Genomic DNA, 14,198 nt, shown 5'->3' on the forward strand with positions numbered 1-14,198 from the left:
AGTGTACTGTAATTATTACATTTGGATAGTCATAGTCATGTGCTATATGAGACTAATTGTATATTCTCTCGTGCAGTAAGAGGTGGTATGTGCACGTTTAACACTCAAACTACCAGAATGCTCACTCTGACCGTCATATTCTATGACGACATCTCCTCGTCCCCTCGCACCGCACAGACACACACACATACGCACACACACGATCCTGTAAGTATACTGACGCACTGGATTCACTGTTATATAAATTGTAGCCGTAATATATTATTTATTTAATCCAATCAGAATATATGAATACAGGTCTAATCGGTGTGTGCCTCACTTTGTGTGAAGCCAGCACACAAAGTTGTTTCTTCAACAAATTTTAACTTTTGAATGTTTTACAATGCTCATTTGGGGAGCTTTGGACAAATTGCGATCCAACTTGCCGTCTCATGTTATTAGAAGTCGTAGACAACATTACATGGAGCAGATCATATTATTTATAGTCAAACCTATAACATACCTGGTTCATTCGAGGGAGGAATGGCAACAGATCAAGAGGTATCCGGGCGGCTTTGTTCCGAGTGGAATCATTACTCGCGCGCATTCATTTGCCGGACATTTCGGTCATTAAAAACTTTTCTTTCTCTCTCTTCTAGTTTGAAGCGAGCTAGATTTTAGCTTTCTAGCAGTGTAAAAAACAACCAGGAAAGATCATTGCCAGGCAGCAGTGCGCAATCGTCTTCAATCGTGGGAAAATGTAGGAATTATGAAATATGACTCCCGTCTATAACGCATAGTGGTCAATCTTATCAGCGATTCTAGGTATAAATAATAAAATAAATTTGGTGTTCCCTGTCACTTAAAAGAGTGCAATCTTAAATATCTGTTATATGGATGACCATGGATCGTGGATCGTGGATGCGCCTACTGCCATGGCCCTGCCCGACACCCACCACTATTAGTGCTAATATTAGTCATATCTCTGTTACATACGTTTCACTACTATTATTGTAATGCATTACTACATACTATCCTAACTGTTAACCACGACTGCTGTTTTACTAGTAATCACATTTCCATTATGTGCATTTCATCATTATTGCTGTAATACCTCCTTATGTATCTTCATTACTGTTAACCAGCTATTATAATTGTATGCATTGTGATCTTGTTGATCTGCTCTGTACATGCGACATCTATTGCACGTCTGTCCATCCTGGGAGAGGGATCCCTTTGGCTCTTCCTGAGGTCTCTTCCACATTTTCTTTTTGGGGTTTTCCTCACCCGAATTGAGGGTCAAAGGACAGAGAGCGTCATCTATACAGATTGTAAAGCCCTCCGAGGCAAACTGTGATTTGTGAATTTGGGCTATACAAATAAATTTTTATTTGATTTGATTTAGTTATTTAGTTATTAAAAATGCAAAGTTGGCAAGAGAATGGCTGAGACCTGTTTGGTCAAATATGGGTGTATGGAGATACAGTCATGACACCTTTGTTTCACACAACAGGAAGTAACTCGAGCATTCATGAGATTATTGAAGACCACTTTCTCAGTATCTAAAGGCTAAAACACCCAACTTTTACCTTTGAAACCCTTTAAAGACTTAAAACAAACATGAATTCTTCAAGAACATTTATTCTGTTCTCAAGGACGTGACACTTGGATGTCCTTTCCTCCTCTTTAATCGATGAAGGCCAGGTCCAAACATTTTACATAAGTTTGATTAAAGAGGCTGAGACAAACTAAACAAACATGAAATGATCAAAAACATATTTAGGAACTTCACTGTGTCCTCAAGGATATGGCTCCTGGGCATCCTGACTGTTCTCCTTTATGACCTAATCTGAACTGTTTTGAGGTAAAGGTTCATATATATACCAGTCTATAACTCTAATACTTATGTTAACCTTGAACACAGAACTTTAAGGGATTCTTCATCCTTGAACTTTTCTTCCTCTGAAGAACATGGCGCCTGAAAGGATGCAAAATATGTGGTTTTCCAATATATCTGTAATGTGGTAAACAGCACTAAAACCTTTGCCATACTGCTCACCTTTGCTTCACAATGCTGTCGTGACCTCCACGTGGGAGGCATTTTTCAAATGTTCTGTGTGCAAGGAACATGACTCCTTAAGATGGGGCACAGGCAGATATTGGTTAATTTATGACTTGATTTCATGCACATTAAATGAAACCAGTTTACTTCCACTCACCGGTTCTTCAGTATCAACCTGATCTCTGTTTCTCATGGATCCATTGTCCTCTGTTTTTTCTAACTGTGAGGAGCACAAATCCTAAAGAGTAGATTTTGTGATTTAGAGGTCATGGACAGAAATCCTCTAAAAAATAACTATACTGTTTGTACACATCGCTAAACCAAGCTTAATACTCATCACCTTGGCTTCAATACAGGCTGTCAGACCCTCCTCAATAGATGCATTCATTGTCCTCTGCAGAGGAGGACAGCACCCGGAGACAAATCATGAGATTTTTTTTATTCAAGGGATAGATAGATAGATGTTGGGATTTTACTCACACTTTAAATGCTGAGATGGTCCTGTCATTCAACAGAATTACATTCAAAGTTTTCCAGCTGCCACACTATGAAATGTATACTAACTACTGGTTTTGCTCCTTAATGACTAGATGACTCCAGAGTTTACAGTGATATACAGCATCCTAAACAGCATGGAGTTAATCATAAAACAGAGACATTAATATGTCAGCTACTCACAGGGTTGGTAGTCTCCATTACCTCATACGAGTTTTCTTCTTCCTCATTCCTGAGCTGCAATGATGAGCGCAGTAAGAAAGAATATTCTGTTGGCACAAAAGACTAAAACACTCTTACAATTGCAGATTTCTTTAGTTGAACATTCCTCACCTGTTCTATTCCTATGGGCCGATTGATATCTAAGTTTCTCTCAGCCCATAGATTCCTCCTTAACCTTCCATGCCTTTTTCTGCAGCGGTAGTAAATGACTGGGGTGAGCATTACAGTGATGAGCACAGCAACAATAGTTACTGCTGTAGTTCCTGCTGTAGGTCCATGCCTGTCAGTCACTGTTGATGGAGATGTGATATTGAGTACAGGCTCACGGTCTTCAATACCCACTCCTGCTGTAATTTCAGCTGTAGTTCCTGATATAGGTCCATGTCCGTCAGTCACTGTTGATGGAGATGTGATTTTGAGTCTCAGCTCACAGTTTTCCATACCCACACGGTTCTGGACGGTACAGCGGTAGGCTCCAGAGTCCCTCTCTGTGATCTGATCCAAGTATAAGTCCCCTCTTCGAGCATCAACAAAAGCGTCCGGATGCAGCATCCGGTTTCCGCTTCGCTTTTTCCATCTGTATTTAAGCGGTGGAGTGCCTTGTGAGGATTTGCATCTGAGCTTTATATTTGTACCTAACACAGCTTCACCATCCATGTAACATACCGGCTTGTCTGGCCTCTCCATTACAATCAGAAAAATGTATTTAATCTGTTCTCTAGCTGACTTTCTCACCTTACATTGGTATGTTCCAGAATCTGTACGCCTAAGGTCAGTGATGCTTAGAGAAGCATCACCGTCTTGGGGCTCAGGAGATGTAAAGTAGAGCCTGTTCTTTAAAGGGGCATATAAATTATTATGAATGGTACTTTGACTATACTGGAGTATGCGTTTTTCATCTCCCTGCCTGATTGGTGGCACAATGCTCCACTCTATGTCCAGATTTTCCAAATCGTCAGAATCAAGGGTGAACTGACAGTTAAGAGACACATTTCCGTCTCTAGTTCCATAATAGAGATCATTGTCAGATGTTTTTTTTAGAGAATAAGCTTGTTCATGGGTAAGAGCGCATAAGATCATCATGGCAATAGTCCATAGCATGGTGAAATATCTTGGGAGGCAGCAATGTTGATGCACAAGCATAATGTTGTACTTGGATAGGTGGGCTGCAGATTCAGATTGCACTGCCTGGGTTTCACTGTAAAACATAAGGGTTCCAGTGAGGGTCAGACTGTACATGAGAACACACATGTTAAACATGGTGCAAGAAAACTGATCTGTTGCAACATATTAGACCTCGGCACACCAGTTTGGCTGAGAGAGAGAGTGAGAGGGTGGACTATATCCTCTTAGCCCCAAGACCCCATACATACACAATATAACTTTCATGTCATATGGTGTTGATTTCAATACTGTGATGCAAAGGATAAAGCCTACAAATATGAGAACTTTCAACACATTTTTTTTGAAATACACAAATACACAAATATTCCAAAGCATATTCTGTAATGATGTAATACATTTTTTATTGATTATGTCAAATTAATTTATTTGACCCGTGTTAAATATGGAGAGACAGCTTTCATGATTGCCACAGCTCTGTAATATTACAGTAGTGTGCTACTTAATAGAAAAATACATTGTATCAGAATTTTTACAAGTTTTAATCTTTTACTGCAAAAGTGGGTCCTCAGTTATTACTATACAGAAAAAAAGGACTGATTCACTTGCGGAACTTTCACCTCCACCTCTGCCAATCATAGCTCAGAGATTTTAAACTAAAGTAAAACTACAAAAGAGACCAAAATGAACCACAAATCCACATGTGAACAGCATTATAGCAAGACAAGGAGTAAAAGGGTGGTGTAATTGTGCAGCATTTCAGCAATTTAACAGAAAAGGGAAACAGAAAGTGGGCTATAAACCATAAATTGACTCTTACCTGCAGAAGAGCTGAAATCTTTCAAAATCTGTGCAGATTTGGCAGAACACAATGTTAGGATGATGCAGAAACTTTGAGGCCAGTTCAGAAAAGTGAACAAAATGACCGACACTCTGGAGCAGCCAATCATTGCAGTCATTAACTTTTCAGCCAATCAGAGCAGACCCATAGCCTCCGTTTGTGAAGGGCAGGAAGAGAGCAAAAGTTGAGGAGGAATCATGGACGGAGGTGTGGCAGCAACCAGCAATCAGGTAAAATCCAAAAATACTGACATGTTGGATATTTGTCGGACTACCAAGTTTCAGAAAATTAGAAGAGTGAGACTCGAGTGACAGGATGCGTTCAAAAATTGGCCTTTTTTAACATCGATTTGGCCTGTTTTAACGTTGATTTATACCTTAAGACTGATGTCCTCACCTCCATGCCAGCCTTTTTCTAGAAGTTTTTCTGTGACATCTGAGTTTGAATATAAATTTGACCCGGCCCTCAATATTATTAATTAATACACACACACACACAGAGATTGAGTGGGTTTTTAATGTCGGCGCTGTTGTGTGTGAAAAAATCATGGATGTATAATATGAACTGGATAGAGCTCCGCCCCCTCTTCCATTAAGACAATGTTTGCATGGTGGGCACTGTGGGTACTGCAACAAAAAATCCCATGGAGCCCAAAAACCAATTTTCTCATTGACCGCAATAGTAAAGAGACACCTGTAAAAGTGTCCACAGGACGCCTCGAGACATGGACACGGGCTTTTATAAAACTTTATATTCTATATTTTTAATTCATGGAGTTTCATGTTTGAAAAACATTCCTAAAGGCCATAAAAAGGCCAGACAAATCTTACTTCTCAGAGTGACGTCACAGCTGTGTAGGAGCACAGCCAAGCGCGGTCATGTGGCGTCTTGGGAACGTGAACCATATGACATGAAAACTTTATGAGAAATGTGAATAAATGAAGACAATGAGGGGATTTCGTTTACATTTTTTAAATATTATGACAAAGCAGGTTTTAGTTGTTTATTCAGCGCTCATTAACATTTATTTGCAAACGTATTATCAATGTATTAACGAGCTGCTTTGTGGGTTCATTGAGGAGAGGAGACTGACATGCTGCACTTTATCACTGTGTTCAGTGACACTGATGACGGTGTGGACTCCGGAGCTCTGACAGTGTGATGCACTGAGACCTGTGGTCACTTCACCACTGATTCCCGGGGAGGCTGTTTGTCTTATCGTCACTATCGGTTCATGAAGTTACTGTTAAATGTGATGAGCACGCAAATTATAGTTGAAAATAAATGTGTTGAGTGAAAGAATCGGGAGTTATAAACCTACTTTAACACGTTGTTATTGTTCCTAATAATAATTAATATAATTAGTATATATAAGGGAAATCAGACAAAAACATTATGATTCCTGTAACACATATAAAGTAATAGTCACAGTCCTAACCCAAATACACCATCTTTATTGATCGTTTTAATCTTTAACTACGTCATTGTACTTTTCAGCTTACTATATTCACTTCGCTATCGTTGGTTTTGCATTTATTTACAAATCCATGGTTTAAAGCCGAAGTTAACGTGACAGCGTTATTCATGGAATCCGCTAGAGCACGCCATTAGCGTACTCCCATCATGCCTTTCGCTGTTCATGTACGCGAAAAAAATAGTATTGAATGGGGAAATATTAGCGTGAGAAATGTCAAGAAAAGCAGGTTTATCTGCATTTTCCAGAGGGCGGACGGACAATGAACATATACATTACAGCACTTACCAACTGGTTTGGATGGGCTCTGGAATGCACCATTAGTTCGTGCTGGACATGGTAGTTATAAGAGCGTTTTCACCTACCCCCATGGAGTCGGAATTATCCACACTTAAAGCTGAGCTTCTTTCCATTGAAACTCTACTCAATGACATCCTCCAGCGGCAATCCCAACTGCATTTCCGGCTTGATGCCTTACAGCAGGCAGCTCCCGTGGATCCCGAATGGTCGGAGCATTGCGCTACTGGCCTGGGTGCGTCTGTTGCTCGCCCTTGGAGGTCGGTGGCAAAGAAAAGCAAAAGACGGATGTCTCTTCCATTGTTTGCACCGGAGAGTGATGACAGTCCTGTCCCACTTTCAAACTTCTTCGCCCCGCTGGAGAGTCTTGCCGAGCAGGATTCGGAAGCTGACTGTCTGCTGACGCCGGTGTACAGACACCTGCAGGCCCGCTCCACGATGGGAAACAAACGCCGCATCTCGCCGCTGACGCCGGAAACGCATGGGAAGCGTCGTAGGCGTCTTTCCCCTTCACCTGTGTCCACCTGTGACCTCCTGTCCGTCTCACAGGTGGATACAGTGATTAGCGTTGACGATGACGCCGACTCTGACTCTGACATTCTTCCTCTGTCGCATGAACATGCGAATATTGATAAAAACCAAGCGCTATCGCCCCCTGTCCCGCAGATGCCAATCTTCCCTATTGACAGTCAGCTAACTAGTAAACTGACAGTTTATGGTGATAGGAGTGGATGTTCCCCTGAAATCCTTATACTTGGTGACTCTATTATCAGATCTGTCAAAATACCATCAGCCATCACGTACTGTCTTAGTGGCGGTAAAGTCGAGGATTTTATTACCCTCAGCCCAACACTATTAAAGCTCAATTTATTTTGGAGGTGATAAGAGTGACCCTGATAACTATCGTCCAATATCCAAGCTATCTTGTCTCTCTGAAATCCTAGAGTCATTGGTTAATAGTCAGCTAAAAGAATTTCTCTATGCCAATGGGTCAATCCTTAGCCCTCTCCAATCAGGTTTCAGGCCTAAACATAGTACTGTTTCTGCCATTACTAAAGTAGTAAATGATATTGTTAATGCCCTGGATAAAACAGTGATGCCATTTTTGTAGACCTTTCTAAAGCATTTGATACAGTAGATCATGCTTTACTTTTACAAATTCTGCCTAGCATTGGTTTCAATGCAAATGCCTGTCAATGGTTTCAGAGCTACCTATCAGACAGACACCACTCTGTGAAATTGGGGAGTGCTCAGTCAGAACCCATGCTAATAACTAAGGGAGTCCCACAAGGCTCCGTTCTAGGGCCAATTCTTTTCACAATATATATCAATAGCATAGTCCCTCTACTATCAAACTGCTCTGTACATCGCTATGCAGATGATACAATTCTGTATTGTATTGCTGACTCTGCGTATTTGGCCATGGAACAATTGCAGCAGTCTTTTAATGTTCTGCAAAATGCTTTTAACAGTCTTAAGCTCATGTTGAATGCAAATAAAACTAAGTATATGCGTTTTACTAAATCTAGAGATGTTAGCTGCAAAAACATTTCTACTTTAAAAGGGTCCAATATTGACAGAGTTTTACATTATAAATACTTGGGGAAAAATCACATTGACAGTCTTGTAAGTAAACTAAGGCAGAAATTGTAATTTTTGTTTAGAAATAGAGGCCCTTTCCCAGTTTGTTGTAGGAAAAATATTGTTGAAGCTATTTTTCTTTCTTCTCTGGACTATGGAGATGTGATTTACAGGCATGCCTCTGTCACTACTCTCAAAGCTCTTGACACCATTTATCACTCAGCACTTAGGTTTATCACAGAGGATGCTTACAATACTCATCATTGCATTTTATATGAGAAAGTTGGGTGGCCTTCCTTCCTTGGGATATGCATTTATTTTTGTTTATTTATAAGGCCTTAACCGGAAAGCTCCCTATGTATATTTCTTCCCTTTTAGTTGGGTATTCCAACCCCTACCAAACTCGGCATAGCAGGTTATCGCTGCAGGTTCCACATGTGCACACTGAGCTTGGTAAAACTGCTTTTAGTTTTTGTGCTCCCTCATCTTGGAATACCCTGCAACTAAGCCATGAACTTGATTCATTTGTTTCTCTTGATCATTTTAAAGTCATGCTTAAAGATAATTTTGTGTTTTCATGCACTTGTTTTTAATTGCTAGTTTGTAATGATATTGTATATGTGTTATATATGTGTTTACTCGACATCATTGTAAATGAGGGCTAAGCCCTCAATGATTTTTTCGAGTTTAAATAAATCAAATCAAAAAAATAATAAAAAAAAAAAAAAAAAAAAAAATAGAAACTTCATTGGTGTGACAACAAGGGGTGACAGAAATTATTCTTTGACAGGGCTCAGCATCAATGTTACACCCCCAAACACACACAAGACATTAAAAAGACCTAAACAAAAATACACAGTACACCAAAAGTACACCAAATAAAAACCTGAGTAAACAACACACATTTTTATTTAAAAGAAAGAAAAGAAAAAGACCAGCAGCAGATCGTTATCAGGTTACTGAAATACCTCTACTGTTGAGGGTTGTGATTGCAGTTGGAATTAATGTTTTTTTGTAGGTTGTTTTTTCTGGCCAATGGGACTGTATCTTCTGCCTGACGGGTCGAGACTTAATGAATGTGATCAGGATGGCTTTCCTGATCACAGAGCGCTCATACAGATGGGATAGTGGCGTTTGTGGTGAGCCAATTATTTTGCCAGCATGATTCGTGATGCGTGAGAGTTTTGTTTTCTGTTTGATAGTGAGGAAGTTGTACCATGTGATATTGAAGGTGAGAATGGATTCTATGAGTGACCAGTAGAACATCAAAATCTTTTTACTGACATTAAAATTCCTCAGCTTCCTATGAAGATGGAGGCGCTGGAGTGCTTTGGTGTAAATTGTGTCATAGTGTGTTTGGAAGGACAAGCGGGTGTCCATCAGTGTCCCCAGATATTTAAACCTCCTCTCCTTGAATAGACACATGTCTAAAAAGTTGAGATGTAATTGCTGCTCTGTCTCTGCCCACACAGCACAGCTCCTATGTCTTTAAAATATTTAGTTAAAGTGATTTCTCATTAAAAGTTGTGACCAGGTCATCAACCGCCAGTTGGTACTGGGTGAGAGCCTCCATGTTGTCCATTGTCCATGTTTACTGGACTTAAAACCATGCTAAAAACACCTGCTGTGGTGTGTCCATTAGAAAGTCTTTGAGCTGGATGGATCTGTAGATTCAGGAGGCAGTGCAGCAGAGTGTCAGTGTGTATAGTGTTAAAAGCAGAGGAGAAGTCCACAAATAAAATCCGAGTGTGTGGTCGTGCAGTAGCAATTAGGTGAAATTGGATAATTTCCCACGGCACACCTGACGAGCTCCCATGGCACACTGGTTGAAAAACACTGGGCTAAATGACACTGCTATAAGATGGACTCCCACGTAAACGCAAAGCAGAGGATGAAACATCATCAGATGTGCTTCCAAAGCAATTTCTTTCCAAGGCAAAGACGAAAATACGACGACACATATCTTGCCTTTGGCTTCACCTGTACAACAGTGGATAATGAGGAGAGACCGCAGTTTGTTGTCTGTCTTAGGGCATGTGTAAAAACGTTTGCAAACTTGATATCACCAGCTGATCAACTCACGGGGTGCACTGAGGATTGCACGTTTGGCATAATGCAATTTGGGGTGTTTTTAATGAAGTGTGCAAAATACAGTGACAAGAAAATACAAATGTGTTCATTTAGCACACGCAATGTGATTTACTAAACCAGATGATGATTTTGGTGGTTCTGCGTCTGTATTTAGTATGTTTGAAGGTAAGGTGCTGATCAGCTGCACGTTGCGCACAGATGGCTGCTGTTATTGTGGAGAGGAGGAGACTGAGGCGCACTGGCAGAAAAGGCAGAGAACGAGTTTTTTCCTCACGTTAATATTTCTGAATGACAGAGGTGACTGTTGTTAACTGCATTTATTTGTGACTGGGCCATTCCAGTGTCCTACAGCAGTTGCTCTTTTCGACATCTCAGCATTATGTGAGGAGTATGTGAGGATGCACGGTGCGCGTCATACTCTTCACCCATTCAGTGACCGGCTGCTCCGCAGTGGGACCTTCCCGGCCCGCTATGGTCCACTTGGATGGAGGGACTTCATCACTACCTGCGTGCCCACTTCGACCCCTCTCGCCACAGCATTTATAACCATCTTAAGACCAGACACAGCGCTTACATTAAAACTTGCCATCTTCTTTTAACTTCCCCTGTCGTTCTCCTGGTTTAACTAATACAGTGACTTGTTGGCAAATACTCTCAGATATAGCGTTTTTTTCTGGGGATCTGCACAGATGGGACGCAGGTTATGGCTGGGAAAAGTGGAGGGCTGCAAGCGCTCATCAAGCGTGTTTCCCTGAATGTGCAGTGGACACACTGCATGATACACCGCAAAGCACTGGTGTCTAAACAGCTGAGTCCCGAGCTGCATGATGTTGCAAAAATGTCTTATATACCAAAGGGGGGGGGGGGCAGCAGAAAAGGTTTGGGAACCACTGGATTAAGGAAACACAATGGCACAGGACCCAAATGTTGGAATAAAAAACTTCATTCATTAAACAAGAGATCAAAGAGACCAAATCATAACATTATGGATTGATTCAGTGTTTACATGAGATAAACAGGGAAACAAAAGCTAAATTTACTAATTTACCCAGGAATTTTGGTAAAAATAAAAAAAAGCATAAACTTACACCCAGATAATTAAAGTAATAATAAAGTAATAATACTCTACTGTTCGACTTTTATGAGCAATATTTTTGTGTCCATGTACAGGAACCTGATGAGGAGCCTCAGACAGCAGGACCACAGCAGCAGGAATCTTCTGACTTCAGCCCTTCAAACAAGCAGTATGAGCGGTGCAAGCACAAGTGTCCCATTTGTAGGGAACGGTATGCTGATATAGTCCAGCACCTGAGAAGCACAGAAAAGGTGGTCAACAAAACAGAGTTGAGTCTTCTGAGCAAGTTTTCTCATCGACAGTAAGTGTCCTGTTTCCTCTTAAGGATTCTCTTAAAGAGGCTTCTTATGGTGCTTTTTCACTATCAATGAAATAGGGTCCAAAACACTATTGTTAATCAGTGTTGTAAGTTGTTGCTTTTAAAAAAAAGAATCACTGTAATAGTGTTTTTTTCAGTAACAAATAACGTAATACAAATGTAAATATCGGTCCGTGATGTATGAGGCTACAACTGATTTTGCAAAAGTCTCTCAAAATAGATGCAAGGCAGGCCATGAATAATCTGTATTAGCAAGTGTCATGTTTTTTTTAACATTTTTTATTATTATTATAATTTTTTTTTTTTTTTTTAAACCTGTCCTGCCCAGTACCTGGGACATGTAGTATGGTTGACTGCATATCCTGTGGTGTTAAGCAGATTTACTTTGCGCAGGGCACGTCTCTCAGTCTCCAAGATACTTGGCCTGCAGTATTTTTATTCTTCTTTATCTGTTTTATGATCATGGCAACCGGACCGGACATGGGGACGGGGGGTGGGCAGACGAGGGAAGGGAGAAGGTGGGGAGTTTGGGGGGGGGGAAGAGACAGAGAGAGAGAGATGCACAGACAACATTAACAGTGATAGTGTCTAGGTGTGTAGCATGAAACAATTAAAGTAATACAAAACAGACAGAACATAATTTACAAAACAGAACATAAACAACATTTGACTGACATTCATTTGTATAATAGGTGTGGTTTGTAGTAATCGCTAATGACCATATCAAGAGAGGGTGTCCAGGTTTACAACGGCTATATCAGTTCAGATTTATCGTGTAGTGTAGTGGGGTGCGCATGTGTGTATGTGTGAGACCATGAGCACGCACATTAGATGTCATCAGATGTGGTTGGAATCTGAGTGGGGGACCGAGTCATCGTCCGTCCAATCCCCAGCTGTGAGCCAATAAGGACCCATAGCCACGCATCCACCCCGCAGAAGACCAGCCAGAGGGGTGAGGGGCAGAAGCCCCCCCACACAGTCAGGTCAGGTCGGCGGCAAAGCTACGGACTTGAAAGTTCCAGACCCCCATAGGCTTTGGCTTTTTGGAGGGTTTTTAAGCTAATGTGTGCTGGTTTGTTTTTCCTCATTTAACCGGCAGATGAATCTATACATTACATTTCTTTCACAAACAGCTCACTCGCACTAGTCCATCTGGACATTTTTAAAAGTATCCTCAAAGCATCATTGTATGCCACTTGCAGTCTCTGAAGGCTAGCTTTTTTATATTTCAACCATAGATGTGCAGTGTACATAGGTGAACAGTACACTTTGAACAGAGTCAGCTTCACACCAACAGTACACCAGCCAAATTTACGTGACAGTATATTTGCTCGGACATACAGCATATGACATTGACGATAAATGTCCTCATCATCTGTCAGATGGTCTAACCCTAACCCTAACACCTCATGAGTTGTGATCATATCTATATTTTCAACATTTGCTACTTGTTAGTCATTATTCCGAACACAGTTACTATTTTTACATACGAGTGCCTCTCTAGAGAGAGATATATTGCTCAATAACTGATCAGTATATTTACAGTAAGAAGCAATGTATTCACATGAAAGAGAGGACCAATCCAGTTTACCAAGATTAACATTATTTGTACATTTTACAATTTCAGGTATGAGCCAAGCACAGACCACGACAGTTGTATGACAGGATGCTTAAATCCATAGCAACATCATATTTAGGCATTTTTGCCAGTAGCGACCACACTCGTAGCCCCAGCAGATAGAGTAGCCGCGTTAGCAATGACTCCAGCTTTACGTGGTTCATAGAAACGCCGTACATACGCTCCCTCTGGCCAAAGCTCCGGATTATACATATCGCCAACATCTTTACATTCAGCAGATACTTTAAATGATGCGTATCTGCTGTTGACAGTAACAATCCTTTCACATGACACGCCACGTCCAAGTTTATTCTCAAGATGAGCGCCCACAGTAGTTTTGGCAGCTTTCTTCTTTCCCACCGCAGATGTGCATAATCCATGTTGGTAATCCTCAATGCACTTTCATTTTTCCTTCTGCACAACTTGGCTCCACATTGATGATCCAGGCGAGGGCATCGTTAACCCAGGGTTAAGTGGTGGTGTGGCGCTCTCCACTGTTAGAAGCAGCGGTCCCTGTGGCTCTCCTCGGTGTCTGTCCACTGGAGTTTCAGTCACCTCTGCCGATCCGTTGGCCGCTGAGTTGGTATCCTGCGCAGCGCAAGCATTCCCTGCGTTTGGCTGCCTCACCGGCGCAACGAAGCCAGCACTGCCATGGTCAGAGTGCTGTTCCAGGGCACAAACCCGGCGGTTCACGTCCGCCGTGACTACACGCAAACCTTCACTCGTTTCTGTCGATTGCCAGTTCCGTGTTGTTCCTGCCTTACTAAGCCTATCAAATTCTGGGTCAAGTACCATGTTGAAGTCCCCTCACATTATGAGTGTCGTGTCTAGGTGAGTGGACAGTGAGGTGAAGAGAGTGTGGAAGTGTGTGAAGAGAGGGGTCATCAACATTTGGACCATATATGTTCGAAATACAGAGTTCTGTGTTATTGATTAATAGGTTGAGTATTATAAATCTACCTTCTGGTTCTGTTGCAGTATTTTTATGTGTGAAATAAGATAAGATAAGATAGCTTTATTTA

At 41.2% G+C, this 14,198-nt stretch overlaps 1 protein-coding gene across 1 annotated transcript; it reads right to left on the reverse strand.

Moving 5' to 3' along the window:
* Positions 1-2,134: 2,134 nt before the first annotated feature.
* On the reverse strand, positions 2,135-3,543 carry LOC131450484 (coxsackievirus and adenovirus receptor homolog). The gene is made up of 3 exons (XM_058622219.1): positions 2,870-3,543; positions 2,720-2,773; positions 2,135-2,279 (listed from the first exon to the last, which is right to left on the reverse strand). The coding sequence occupies exons 1-3, from the start codon at positions 3,443-3,445 to the stop codon at positions 2,148-2,150; spliced, it is 762 nt and encodes a 253-aa protein (XP_058478202.1). The 5' UTR covers positions 3,446-3,543; the 3' UTR covers positions 2,135-2,147.
* Positions 3,544-14,198: the final 10,655 nt, after the last annotated feature.

This window comes from Solea solea, unplaced genomic scaffold (assembly GCF_958295425.1).
Source record: "Solea solea unplaced genomic scaffold, fSolSol10.1 scaffold_44, whole genome shotgun sequence".
NCBI classification, from domain to species: Eukaryota; Metazoa; Chordata; class Actinopteri; order Pleuronectiformes; family Soleidae; genus Solea; species Solea solea.

Coding starts and splice junctions, on each gene's coding strand:
- LOC131450484 (XM_058622219.1), bottom strand. CDS start 3,445: ATGGAGAGGCCAGACAAGCCGGTATGTTACATGGATGGTGAAGCTGTG. Junction 2,774..2,869: donor GGCCCATAGGAATAGAACAG/GTGAGGAATGTT, acceptor TCATCATTGCAG/CTCAGGAATGAGGAAGAAGA. Junction 2,280..2,719: donor TAATGGAGACTACCAACCCT/GTGAGTAGCTGA, acceptor TCTACTCTTTAG/GATTTGTGCTCCTCACAGTT.